This window comes from Psittacula echo, assembly GCF_963264785.1.
Source record: "Psittacula echo genome assembly, chromosome: 2".
Taxonomy (NCBI): domain Eukaryota; kingdom Metazoa; phylum Chordata; class Aves; order Psittaciformes; family Psittacidae; genus Psittacula; species Psittacula echo.
The window spans coordinates 53,899,943-53,915,012 of record NC_137737.1 but is presented as its reverse complement, the minus strand read 5'-3'; the positions used below and the strand labels follow the sequence as shown (position 1 = coordinate 53,915,012).

Sequence of the window (15,070 nt, the reverse complement as noted above, 5' to 3'; positions counted from 1 at the left end):
TAAGTAATTTAAAAGATTGCCATGTTATGATGGACAAAGCATGTCTACCTTCTAATGTAGTTGTTTAGTCCAGACTGGCATTGCTGGCTTTGTGTTCATCTGGATACATTGATCAAATTAGACATCTGAGATTTTGTACATACTGGCACATTTCAATAGAGGTATGACATACTTAATTTGAATGCCCTGACTATATTAGGGGAAGCAGATGTCCAACAATATAACACAGAAAACAAGAAGGAGATGAATTTTAGCCAGATTGATTAGATTTTCCTTCATTCAATGTTGAAAGACAGTTTAGCTGTTTAGAGAAATACATACACAGCAAATTTAACACTGCAGTACTGTCAGTTTGGTAAACATTGCTTTAAAAGAGTAATAAAACTTGTCAATTAATGAGCTTTAATGTTAATACGTAAATGCCCACATAAGTAATATCTATAACCACAATGGCTTCTGATAATAGTTAGGTCCAGAAGAGCAGCTTGTCAGTTATTTACTTACTGTTCTCTATGGTTGGATCATACGAATCAACAAACTGTCCTTCCACAAACTGAATCGTCAGTGAAGATTTTCCTGTAAAGCAAGGAAAAGATAATCTGTGTTTAAACAAGTCTTCAGGCTGTTACCACTTCACACTTATTAGCAGATACACTAATGTTTTTATAAGAGCAGATATGAGATTTGTATGGTTCACTTAAATTACCTATACATGATAACTGACCTATTTTTAAATTAAGTGCCTATTCCTAGTAACTGGGTCTCCTGAACACATAAAAATATAGCGCAAAAGCTACTTGGCATGTGTTCTGCTTTTGTTTTAACACAGCATAATTTAAACGCCTCCGTCAGTTTAAAACAAATCTAAAAGTAGCAGTGTCCAATCCTCATAAAGCTAAATTTAACAAACTGCTATACTTGGAAGGTTTTTCTGTCAAGAAGCAAGGAAGCTAGAAATAATTTTCAGGCATTGCAGAGAAAACCAGGAGCTTGGATAGAATTAGCCAAATGTGGTTCGACTAGGACATTGGACATACTTCCCATGACAAAAGGATGATCTCAAAATTCTTGAGATCAGTATACTCTTATTATTCCTTTCAATACAGAATCCAGTCTGTTGTAATGCAGCATTTTAAGCTCAGTGATTGAGGGGGCATTTTTTCTTTTGAAAGCCATTAAACTGCTACTTCCAATTTCAGTTATGCTGATCTGGTGACACATCCCCCCAATAAAGAGTAAAGCAAAATGTTGCACTTAGTAGCAGAGTGAGAAAAAAAAAACCAACCAAAACCCTAATTTAGTAATGGAAGACTTTACAATATGGTAAAAGCAAATCATAGATACTCACCCTAAAAAGCACCTTTTAAAGCTCTGCAACTGAAGACTTTTCAAATCATTACTGAAGTCTTAACACAATTTCCATTACAAGCACATCTTCTACATTTGGGAATCTACTAGATCCTATTACATTATGTTTACTGGATAAATACACTCTTCGAAAGATTGCCAAGTGCATTAGCTGCTTTTGGACATCAGCATATCTTTCATGGTCCTTGATATTCTTCTCATTGGCAAGTACAAACAAAGTATGACCTCAAGTTAACGAAGACTCAAGACCATCCTACTCAGTGAAAGCCTTTCAATGACATCCTAAGTAACCAGTGTGGCTGAACTATACAGTAAAACTATTTTCAAGAATTGCTTTGGATAGAGTGCCCACTTGCAGTGCTCAGACCATGCTATGTTCATACCTTGCTGTGGAGAAAGTTCTTTCAAAGCATTCCTTCAGGAGATACTAAACAATTTTCAACTAAACCCCCCCCCCATTCTTGCTTAATTATACAAGGCTCTTGATCTGTTCACATTTGGTTATTATCAGCATACTTAGCAAGTCACTGTTAAAACCATTCTAAAATACTGCAGATCAGACAAAATACAAGTATCAAAGTGATGCAAGGAAAGTCTGGCTTAATATTTATAACACATGCAGCCAATTCCATCATTAACTGCAACACTTCCAAGATTTACTTCCCCAGAAGGAAGCATCATCATTTGGGGATTTTCCAGCAGCCAAAACCTTCATCAACAAACTGCTTGGTTTATTTTAACATCACTGCCCAGCTTTTCCATGCCTATCCCTCTGCCCTCTCCTATCAATCATGCCAGTTCATTCAAGATACAATACTAAAAAACCCAAACAACACCCCCAAAAGACCAACCAGCACACAAACTTGTAAGAGTTGCTTTTCCTCAAATCACGTTCTTAAGACACCATTTTCTGATATATGTAACAGTGCAACTAAAGGTGTCATAATCACTCTGTATGAGTTTACAGGGAACACTGCACTTTAAACTGTAGCTCCAGCAAGGAGGGAGGGCAGGGGGGAGAAGCACCATGCACATCCAAAATCATCCTAATAAGGACAGACATAGAACTCAGACTATGCATCCCAGCAACTTTGTGAAACTGTGTATTTTGGACACCACTTAGAGAGTGAATGAACTTTCAAGCTATTTCTTCTTTAGCTATAAGCTTACAAAGTTGCTATCCAGAGTTCATGCTTCCAGATTCTCTGCCAATACCAGAACATTAAGCACTCCATTTTAAAACAAAGTTAACTATTCTATATTAGGCTGTTACATGTTTAAGGTAAGAGCAGCTAAGTTAAGCACAGATCATCACCAAACATTTTTCCTCCTAAGAAGGATCCTAAACTAACCAAAAAACTTGACTGCTACCATCTGTCTGTGCTCAGTCTTCAAACTGAATACTAGCAAGAAGTTGGAGCCAACAGAAAATGCTGCATTTAACATCCAGCTGTATTAATTATTGCTTTCCTCCTAACAGTGAATGAGGAGGAAACAAAACAGACAAAACCAGTGTTCCAACACTCTCCTCCTAAATTCCTCTGAGCTTTGTAACAAGCCTTCCAGTAATGATGTGTTTGTGATCACAGGAGGATGCCTGCTTTCCTAGATGAGGCACAGGGAAGCTCTCCAGTCTTGGATTCAGCCACATACCCCCCTTGGGACAAGTGTCATGCAACAGTATCCTACCAAAGTAAGGCTTCCAAAGCGGACACAAGAAATTTAAAACCCAAGTCATTAATCCCCATTGCCTTGTCTCAGTCCATGCCCAAGAAGCATGCAGGACCATGTAAACAACAGCTTGGCTTGAACTTTGCTCCACAGGTTTTATTCCAGGCCTTTGACCTATACTCGTGGACAGAGAGGAAAATTAAGCTGACAATTTAGCTCCTACCTCCTCTTTCCCCAGAAAGATCAGGCAACATGTTCATAGAGAATTACAACATAAACATAACATCCACAAGACAGGGGCCAAGGAACTGCATGCAACTGCGTTTACTGATGTACTAACTCCATCTCAGAGCACTGCAGGGAGGAGGAGATGCTGCAGTCTAAATGTGCACACACTGCTAGCACACTTCAGCCTAAAAGGATGAGACAGCCTGCATACCAGCAGCAAAGACTTGATTAATCAATTACTCAAAGGTGCATACCTCAAAAAAGGCTGAGCTCTAATATGCCCTCATTTGGAATAAATGCCAAATGTTTTTTAGTTTGCTAAGCTTCCCTTGTCGTATTCTCCATACCAGTACTTCTAATGTATCAACTCTCCTCAAGTTTTAGGAAAATAAACACTGAGACCAAAAGAACTGCCATGAGCAAAAGCAAGGCAAAGCCTGCTGGAATTGGCCCACTGAACTGATGAAGACCTGTGATTTTGAGATGAAAAAGCACTTTTTAAATCTGACTGGAGATTATGGTTTAACCTTTTCACTCCGTAGAATCAAAGAGCTTAAATTGACTAGGAAGAAAGAAATGGATCAAATAAGGGCACCACTGGGGCAGGGCAGTAGGATGAGTCCTCCAGCTGTACTTGCTATGGTAACTCAAAGCACCAGGTACTCTGTGGCACAGGAGTTGTTAAGCAAAGTCCTCCAAGTTTACCGACTCTCCCTCAGACAGAAGATAAGGGCTGGTAGGAATGCGTTGTACAATGTTTAGAATACAAGCCCCAGGTGGCTGAAAGCTCAAGTTGTCCAGAAGTACCCAAATGGTATCTGCATATATAATTTGTTATTTATGATATTACGTGGGAGTGGTAAAGAGTTTTACATTGTCAAAACAGAAAAGGAACAGGTTTTGAGATGGAAAGCCACTTCAGAAACTAAAGCTGTCATACAATAGACCATTCGCTACATAAAACCGAACGTCCCATTAACACTCTGACTAGTGCAATCATAGCATGTCAGTTTCAAATGCTATTGCGACTGTCAAGGCAAAACAATTGCCAAACTGAGTTTTTACTCATTCTTCTACTTCTTGTACAAGAGCCGTGGTATTTCATCTAGCCTTAAAATTCAAGTTTTACAACGCCAGGCAGTTTACCAAGAAGATGAGTAACTGTGCAAGGGTGGGCTCATGCACAGCTTGCCTCCCCAAAGAGCACATGCCCTTATCTTTGGTGCCCCATTACCTGCCTGCTGTCCTCATCCCACACCCTTATTCTCCTTGCAGTAGGTAGACGGAAACCCCAGATAAAATTCTATCTGCAGCCAACTTTGCCCCAACCCCAGGAGATAGAAATGATGCAACTGGCCAGCAAGCAAGTCGAACCACAGCTCCACAAGCAAGGCATTGTGCAAGCTTGGTTCTGCAGCTGCCCTCTAACGTGGCATCTCCACGATGACGGCCACTGGCATCACACAAAAGTTTATCTCAACAGGAAAGATTTCTCAACACTTGAAATCATCCGCACAAGTGATCAGTAAACAATCTGAGAGGGTCAAGAACAGGAGCTACTGAAGAGCTGCAGTTCTCCATTCTGTTAGAATTTTAGATGCAGAGTTTCTCTAACCCATTTTTTTCTATTAAAAACCCATTTATGAACTGTGCTTAAATATAAAACACTTTCAACAGCTGGCAGCACCTAATCCACTCCAATCACAAGCCTAGCATCTTACCTAAGTTAGTCTCTACCTAGATCTACTCAGTTATCAACAGAACAGATTGGTTTAGATTTTGTACCAAAAGGGTTCAAGAAATTTCATAATGAAATGCTGTCAGTCATATCAAATTAGATCAGACTTACTGTATACCCAACTTTCAGTATCTCACAAACAGCTATGCTCAAATCACTACGCTTCTCAGAGATGAAGTTTTCACACTGAAAGTTACACTCAATTTAACTTCAGCACTGGTATCCTTATCTTTTTTAATTCAGAATACCAAGAGGCAGAAAATGGAGACACCAGTACTTCCAGTGCAGATTAACTATTCATCCTCAGAGCACAGAAAGGATCTCAGTCACTTCTTGGAGCAGATGGAGGGTAGCAAAGGGAATTACGGTATTGCTCTTCAACGAAAATCTTTTCACAAGATAGTAGATACTCTCAGAACCCATCACTAGTTCATCATTTGTCTCAGGTTTCATCACCAGCAACTTTCTATGACTAGTTATAATTTCTCCTTTTCTCCGCCCAAGGTACTAATTATGGCTATGTAGTTGCTAGTTTGCTGACTGTACACAGTTCAGTGAATTACTCTAACAACTATGAAAATGATACATCTGGGTCAATAAAGAATTTTGTTTCTAAACCTTTAGAGACAGTGATATAATGAGTAGTTTGTGTTTTATCTAATTCTACTATTACACTTCTAATCATGAGGAATTACCACATATAAATATCTACTTTGAGCCGTAGTTTTTTCTGCTTTGCAGTGATTTCCTTGTGACATCAACACATCCGCTATGAGGATACCAGAATAAAAAATGATGCTGACAGGGAAAACATTTGCTGACACACAGAGCTCAACTGGTGCCCTTTCTCACACGATTCCCATGCTTGATTCGCCACACGCTCCCTTGTCAAAGCGCTGTCTGAGCTTTCTGAAGGACAGACTGAAGGATCTGCTCCTACAGTCCTGTAAGAGCCAAAGACTGAGGAACTTGATATCAGAATCAGAATCACCAGGTTGGAAGGGACCTTCAAGATCATCGAGTCCAACCCATGCCCTACACCTCGACTAAACCATGTCACTTTTGGTAATGTAATGAGGGACCTCAAGAACAGAAAAGAACTTCATGACAAACCAAACAGCAGATCACCATTTCAGAACAACTTTTGTGGCACTCTATCCCATTGCTATAACTGTCCCCTACCTTCTCCTATCTATTATTATATTAGGATATAAGGAAATCTATTTGACAGGCTAAGGCAAGGTACTGTAGCAGGAATCCCTTCTGCTGCAGAGGAGGAGGTTCACATGATGGTAACGTTAAGAACACAAGCCTGCAGGGAGGAAAGAACACGTGCTTGTTTCCCTTCCTTCTGCATTGCACAATCATCTTGAGGTTTATCAAAGGTATTCCTCTGCAAGCCAGAAGAAATCTGAGAAGCAGTCATTTAGAAAGGAAGTCAGATGGCTTCCTTTATTTTCTTCAGATTTCAAAGCAGTTAGTCAAACTCACAACCTTTCCTAGGTTGTCAGTGATGAGCCTTCAAAACACAAACAAAGAGTCCTAATAATGATACCTAAATCATGTTTTCTGTAAAGAAAGCAAGAAAAGAGTGTGTGTTTTATTCCCCAATAGGTAACAAGAACCCTGCTCCATCCTGCAAGCAGCAATCATCCCTCAGCGTTCACTTACGCTTCACTGCAAGGTATTAGATGTCCAGGCAAGTATGTAGAGAAAAATTCCACTGTTTTCCCGCAACAGCTTAGTTGCCACTTAGAATCATAGAATAGTTAGGGTTGGAAAGGACCTTAAGATCATCTAGCTCCAAACCCCCTGCCATGACTAAACCATGTCACCCAAGGCTTTGTCCAACCTGGCCTTGAACACAGCCAGGGATGGAGCATTCACAACATCCTTGGGCAACCCATTCCAGTGCCTCACCACCCTCACAGTAAAGAACTTCTTTATTTTCTTTTTCTTCTTTTTTTTCCCCGTTTAAGTTTTAACCCGTTACCCCTTGTCCTGTCACTACAGTCCCTAATGAAGAGTCCCTCCCCAGCATCCTTATAGGACCCCTTCAGATACTGGAAGGCTGCTATGAGGTCTCCACACAGCCTTCTCTTCTCCAGGCTGAACAGCCCCAACTTTCTCAGCCTGTCTTCATACGGGAGGTGCTCCAGTCCCCTGATCATCCTCGTGGCACTCCTCTGGACTTGTTCCAACAGTTCCATGTCCTTTTTATATTGAGGACACCAGAACTGCACACAATACTCCAAGTGAGGTCTCACGAGAGCAGAGTAGAGGGGCAGGATCACCTCCTTCGACCTGCTGGTCATGCTCCTTTTGATGCAGCCCAGGATACGGTTGGCTTTCTGGGCTATGAGACCACACTCCTGGCTCATGTTCAGTTTCTCATCGACCAGCACCCCCAAGTCCTTCTCCACAGGGCTGCTCTGAGTCTTCTTCCAGACACTTCCAGGTGTCTGTTTTGTCTTCACCTAAGTCAGTAACCTCAGCAAAGGATTACCAGAAGAAACATTTCAGTTATTTTACTGTGTAGTTCAGCTACATCTGCTTGTTATCCTTGCTGGCAGAAAAACAGTGCCACAGTTTGCCTCATATTTCCCTTTTAATAACAGAAAGCAATTTTAATTTCATGCATTTACTACCAGTTATCAAAGACGGAAAAGCCATTATAAGGCTTTTAAAAAACTCCAGTAAATTTCTGTGGCACATATCTCACCTGGCCATGGTATGCATGCATAGGTGGTTGCATCCAAGATGCTTTAAAAAAGGTAAAGGGAACTGCATCCTGGGGTCTCCTAACTATGAAGGAAATTCAGACATTCATATCCCAGACAGTCAACCAATATTTGCTAAGATAAATACCATTCTCCATGTTTCCTTCGGACTTCCTGCAGAAGCTGTGCATTCCTGCAGCACCTTCCCACCTTCCTCCCCACAGCACCATGCCCAAAATACTGCCGGTGGTGGTAGAAATTGAGGCAACTTGACTCTGCTGCTAGCCTAATTATCAAACATGTTTCTAAACTACAAGTTATGCAGTACAACTTGATATGCAGCACTTCTGTCCTGGTTTCAGCTGGGCAGTTTTCTTCCTAGTAGCTGGTACAGTGCTGTACTTTGAATTTAGGATATAAATGTGATGACACACTGATGTTTCAGTTGTTGCTGAGCAATGCTTATACTAAATCAAGGACTTTTCAGCTTCTTACGCCCTGCCAGCAATGAGACCGGCAGGGGGAGCAAAGTGGGGGGAGCACAAGAAGCTGGGAGGGGATACAGCCAGGACTGCTGACCCAAACTGTCCCAAGAGATATTCCATATCATACGATGTCATGCTGAACAATAAAACTGGGCTGAGGAGGCAGAGACCCACTGCTTGGGGACTAGCTGGTTATCGATCAGCAGGTGATGAGCAACTCCACTGTGCATTACTTGGTTTGTATGTTCTTTTATCATCATTATTATTTTTCATTTCTTTTCTGTCCTGTTAAACTGTCTTTATCTCAAGCTACGAGTTTTCCCTTTTTTTCCTAATTCTCTCCCTCATCCCACTGGGGCAGAGCTAACAAACGTCTGTGCAGTGCTTAGCTGCCTGCCAGGTTAAAACCACAACAACCTCTAAAGGTAAGTTTATTAAGCTTAAAGATCAGACCCTAATGTTTCTGTTTATGACACACTTAGACTGAAAGAACCTGAACTTTGTACTGATTTCCCCCTGAAGAGGGAAAATTCAACTTGTACTGCTGGGTAGAAGCCAAGTCCTCTCTCCCTGTGCACACTTCAAACAGCTAATTAGGTATTTGAGTAAACTTGACCTTTCCTTGGATCATCAGCTATGTACAACATGAAATGTCTTTGAAAGATACTTTTAGTAATAGTCATTGTTTCATCATTAAATCAGTTTTAACTGCCATATCATTAGAAATAAAAATGTGTATCTCTTGCTTTCATGCATTCCATGCATTCCCCTTCTCCATCTTCAAGGTTTTCATTTCAGCACAAGAGAATGAACTCTCAACTTCCAGTCAGCTCTTTCTTGATGCTAAAGATCACTGGGGTGTACAACTTAAATTACCTTCCTGCAAGCCAGAAATATCAGGACTATCAGATTTTAAGCTCTTCCTCAAGAAGTGGATCTTTCCAGCTGCAGTTGCCAGAACCAGATCTCCACCCACTGCACAGACACTGCCTTTACTGCGCTTGCAGCACAGTTGAATCTAATGGCAGAAGTCAATGAACTCTATGCACACCACATGGGGTAAAACAGCTGCTTAGGTTTACCAGGGGTTTGCAGCCATAATTCTTTTTTTTTTTTTTTTTTTTTTTTTTCATTTCTACACAACTGGCTGAAGTTAACACCAGTCACTTTAAGTTACAGGATTCTAAACTCATAATTTCTATCGGAAACTAGGATAAACTGTTCTCTTCCTTTCACTGCAAATCTGTTTCTTATGTATAAGACCTCCTTATCTACACCAGTAACAGAGAAAGCTTTAATAGCACAAAACCCTTAGCAAGATCAAAGATTTCAGTCTTTCAATGGATCAGCACTGTTTAACCGAAATGCAGTCATCTTCCTTGAATAGGATCTTTACAAGGACTGGAACTATAGCATTCACTGTTGCCAACACTGTCGTCACCATACCTCGTCACTGCTTACAACCAGGACCAAGCAGAGAGTAAGTTCTGAAAATATCAGTGAAATTCTGCTGGCATAAATTTAAAAAGGCATGTCTGGAGCTTGTCCCTGAGTGTATTGTAATGCCAAGCAAACCGCTGGAAATTCAGCTGAAATGGCGAGGAATGGACCCTCCTGGCAGTACTACCAAAATGCATGACCACAGGACCCCTAGATTCTTCTTGAAATCACAAGAACAACAGTAAGACATGTATTTCTCTCCTCCATGTTGTGCGATGACAGAAGGCAAACACCCGACAAAATCCTGACAAGAGGGCAATGGTAACACCCCCATCTCTTGGTAACATCACCCAAGCAAATAACGGGATTATACATCCAGCAACTATAGCTAAGAAATTTCAACCTTACTCCAAGGGGAGCTTCACAGAACTTTCTGCCAACCTGTAGCAAAAGCTGGAAGATACTACTGATTTGTCCCAACATCAGCAAGCTACTTTTGTAACTTATTAAACATACATAAAAATAAAACTGTGTAATAATCACTATAAGACCTTAGCAACAAAAGGCAGCTTCAGCTTCAGCTTCAGCTTCAGCTGCATTAAGTATGCAGCCTTACATATAACATGCATATGTATGACTATAAAGTAGTCAGTCAACAGTAGCAGGCTCTTCATGTCTCCACTGATGGTCCAAAGTCTGATGAACTCAATGTCAACAAATGCCAGCAACGTGCACTGCAGCCAAACCCCGACTTTCATGGAAAGTCATGCTGCTACTGGCATTCAACATCAGCACACAGCACTATTTACCTGCCATGACCTCCATTAGTGGAAGTTTCCAAAGCTGCATGAAGCATGAGGAACCACAGTACCACCCTGACAACACAGAATTATAGAACAGTTTGGGTTGGAAGCAACCTTAGTCATCCAACTCCACCTGCCCACTATGGACACGGACACCTTCCACTAGACCAGGTGGCTCAAAGCCCTGTCCAACCTGGCCTTGAACACTTCCATCTCTTAGCACAAATCAGAAAAGATGTCTTCAGGGATACTGACTGACAAAGATTAGCATTGCCTTTGCCTTTCACCAGTGGAGCAGGACGTGGTCAACCCCATCACACCTCTGTTACCAGATGCATAGGTAGACACTGACACAGTCTTTATTAATGATCATACTGCTGAGCCTTGACAACTTTAACTCTCCCGCACTAGCCCAAGGCTGCTGTGGATCTATATATAACATGCCAACACAAAAACCAGTGTGCCTAAGCTTCCTCTACAAAAACTGTCTCTCCCCCACCAGATTCAGGCAACTTTTGGTAAGTTACTGTTCAGTTCAAACCTAGAACTTCTTTGAATTAACTTCGTAGGCATCTTTCATTTTCCTTCTGCTTAACATATGAAGTTCCTCCCATCTATTAATGGGGGTTGAAGAAAGCCACAATCTGTTAAATTCCACCTTCATACCATAGCACTTTATACAGCTGGAGTTAGTTATTAACCTTTTCCCCACTAACTCTGATAGCAAGCTTTCTTCTGTTACATACCCAATCAACACTACAGAGCAGCCCCAGAATGCAGAGGATAACCTGTTAACAGTAAGGTTTACAGTAATAATATACCAAAATCACAGCCAGACAGACATGGGTAAGACACCAGGAAAAAAAACCCAACAGACTCCGGAGTACAGACAACACCATGCAGGGTACCAGAAGAATCATTAGAGCCCCAGCCTTGGGAAATTTTAGGGGAATTTAAGAAAAAGATCCATCAGATAGGATATGACATAGCTTATTTTGCGGTAGGGCAGAGAAGATAGACTAGGTAACCTTTGTTTGTTATTGCAATATTATAAAGTTCTTGCCTGTCACAGCAGCCAACTGGCTTTCTTACCTTCCTAACCAGTGTGTAGCCATCCACTGGCTCACAAGGTAGTTCACATTAAGAATTTTCAAAGAGGAATCACACTTTTCTCAGTTTTCATAATATTTAGTACAAAAATCTCATAATAAAGAACTCTGATCCTTGCAAGGAAGAACAACGACAAAAACACAGAACAAATTGGGGAAAAAAAAAAAAAACCTACACCCCATTCCCACCTTTCCCCCAACCATTTGAAAATACCCAGGGAGGTAATTGAATATGACAGTTGCAACTTGACATTAAACCATTTTTTCCATTTAGATTGTCTTTCACAAGTGGAAAGTCTTCCAGCCAGTCCCACTCCAGCACCTGAGGAAGCACTTGCCAAGAGAAGCTGGATTCTTTACTTCCCAGCAGTCCACCAGCACAACTATGCAATTTGGACAAGAAGTTGAGTATCAAGCTACAGTTTAAGGCAACTTAACTTCAGGCCAACCTTCAAGAAACAGAGCAGTACATTGTGTGTGTCCGCTGTACAAGTGTCAACAGAAATAAAATTCTTAAGAGTGCAATAGTGATTATTACTCTGTAGTTACGCAGTTAAATCATAAATTAATCCAGCTAATCTTAAATTCAAGTCTATTTCAAACAGTATCTAAGAAATTAAGTACATTCCATCTACTTGGCAGAAATGAATGAAATGTTAACTATTACAGGCAAACAGGTCAAGGGCCAAGATATACCATCGGTACAGCAAAGACTTTCAGTAGTTGCTTACTTCCTTATCCTGGCTATTTGGAAAATAATCCGCATCTTATTTTTTTGTTTTCACACTTCCATGCTGAGAGAGGTACGGCCCAACTTTCCTGACAATAAGCTGTCCCTAAATCTTGGGTCCCTTTTCCATATTGTCCCTTTTTCTCCTTACCAACCTTCACCTTTAAACCCTTTCAACTTTTGGGATGTACAGCCCATGCCCATGCATAAGCAGCTGGATGTCATAATAATGGGATGCTCATATGACCGTTTTCAGCAAAACACAGCATATATCTTACAGTCTCACCATGCACTATATATTGAGTATGAATAGTGTGTTTTTAAGATCACAATCTTCTTGCCTGGAAATGCGAAGAGAGAAGGCATCATCTTATTTTTCTGTACTACCATTAACTTACACTTATTTCATAGCAGTTGGTTGTGACAAAAATACAACCCAATGCTAAGCTTATGAACACCATCTAAGACACCACTCTAGAAGAAATTTCAACAAGCTAGTCAATGAAACAGTTCTGGAAGTTTCACTTTTCCTCTGTCTTCTCATCACACTCAGGATAAAACTGTGCAGTTAACAAAGGACAAGCAGAGCAAAGGTTTGGGTGTCATAAGACTCCTTGATACACTCTTTAGAAAGGACAAGATTTTGATGCATTCAGATAACTTTCTACTCTTCCCAGCCTTACTGTCCATCAAAACTTGAATTACCTTATATTCAAACAATTTTTAGATTGAAGTTTAGCCACCACAAAAAGCTTATGAGAATTTTGTCAAACTTCTCCAAACATGAAAAAAGTCAAAACAGCACATCTTCTATTAGAAACAGACATTTCCCAGAAAGCAACATAGAAGAATGTAGTACAGCAAACTAAGAAACATGGTGCTTGTTTATATGCACATTTTAAAGCAGAAACTTCCATTTCTAATTAAAAAAGCTAATTTTGAAACAGATTTTAGAACACCAAAGATTTGTTATTAATGGAGGACCACGCCTTGAAGCAAAACACACTTTACTGCATTAATGTCAAGTGCTTGATTGTTTTGACAGTTTGTAGGGCAGATTTAATAGCGTTTTCCTGCATAATGTGCATCCCAGCTCTTTTGCATATAGTTAGCGTACCTTTAGAGGACATTGTACATCTTGAATGAAGCTTTGGCAATATAATCTGACAAGTTGTTGAAGCTAGACAGATGTATCCCACTAACTAAGGAGACAACGTTGTCAAGAGATCCTTTCATATCATAATTTTGTACTACACTTGCACATGTTCACACCCACAGACAGACCACTTACATATTCCCTCTTTTTCCAAATTAAAATTCATTTAACTCAGTACTCCACAGAATACAAATAACTAGCTAAGATTTGTCATGCATGCTTTTCTGGTTCCTGTAATCTGAAATACCGAAGAATTCTGATACCTATTTCGGAAGTATTAACTCCTCTTAGAGAGACTGCAGTGTAATATTTAAAAAAGAGATCTGAAAGGAAATTTCACTGTTCAAAGCACAATCTATCGGAATTGTGGTATCTTCAGTTTACATCTATTTAATACAGAAGCGCCACAACTTTTCTGAACAAGCCTTCATAGGGTTTTTCATTCTTTAAAAGGCCTTCAGAAATCATTCACTTAGTCTTATGCCTCAGAAGATTAATCTTTGGTAATTATCCACAAACTCTAAAGGATTTCATCCAAATTAAACTGCTATAAACTTCCTCCTCATGTTCTAGGCACAAGTTCTCTAATTCACATAAGAAATCTGGCGAGAAATTCCAAGTAGGCTTCCATTTTGCAGAAGCCCCAAGACTAAGCTATTCTTTGCTTGTCTTATCTTCATCTTGATTGATACATTATGCTTGACAATCCAAAATCTGCACTTTCGAGATTTGAGATTAACTTATATCATATTTATACCACTACCTTTTTCACCACTATCTCATCCTGCATCCTTCATACAACTATATTCAAAATTCACATGTACAGTAATTAAAGTCCATACGGTAAACTGAAAAAGAACCAGTTCACCTAAACAGATTAAGTAGTTGTGAATCATTTCTATGCAGCAATAGTGTCAGTAAATACCTACAACTAAAGGAGTCAACCAGGTTAAGGAGTTAACTCGTATTTGCAGGAAACTAATTTTGTAGGGTATTTCAGCCAACACGAAGATTACTCTAAAAAGCAACAGAACCTTTAGATTTGTTTCAACTGGTTTTCTGACTAGGGAGGCAATCAGTGATTCTGAATGCCTTATGCTTCTTTGTACAGGTTGTAGTGAGGTAGGTGTCAGTCTCTGTTCCTAAGTAACAATAGGACAAGAACAAACGGCCTCAAGTTGTGCCAGGGGAGGTTTAGGTTAGACATTAGGAAAAATTCCTTCACTGGAAGGGCTGTCAACCACTGGAACAGGCTGCTCAGGGAAGGAGCTGAGTCACCATCCCTGGAGGTAATTTAAAAGATGTATAGATGTGGCACTTAGGGACATGATTTAGTGGTAGACTTGGCAGTGCGAGGCTTACAGTTGAACTTGATGACCTTAAAATATTTTTTCCAACCTAAATGATGCTATGATTGTATTCTGGAGCTTTTTATCTGATCCATGCAGCACCTTGACCACCAAGCAGTTCCAGAAAATTCTAGATCACATCACTCGAAGCATCACCTGGATTTGAAGACTTCAGAACAAGGTTTAGATTTACCCCAGGTCGAACATCTTTCTTTGCCTCAATTCTGTATGAAATGTTTAAATAACTTTCTGTAGTCAAATCTAATCAAGAAT

At 40.1% G+C, this 15,070-nt stretch overlaps 1 protein-coding gene across 3 annotated transcripts in view; it reads right to left on the bottom strand.

The window, feature by feature from the left end:
• Positions 1-15,070, bottom strand: part of RHEB (Ras homolog, mTORC1 binding) — a 59,611-nt gene that overhangs the window by 38,044 nt on the left and 6,497 nt on the right. For all 3 annotated transcript variants that reach the window (XR_013956189.1, XM_080609944.1, XM_080609945.1), the window contains exon 2: positions 505-576. Coding sequence is in view for 2 of the 3 variants with exons in the window: in XM_080609944.1 (XP_080466070.1) it covers positions 505-576 (72 nt within the window). In the remaining variant the exon portion in view is untranslated. The remainder of the gene's footprint in view (positions 1-504; positions 577-15,070) is intronic.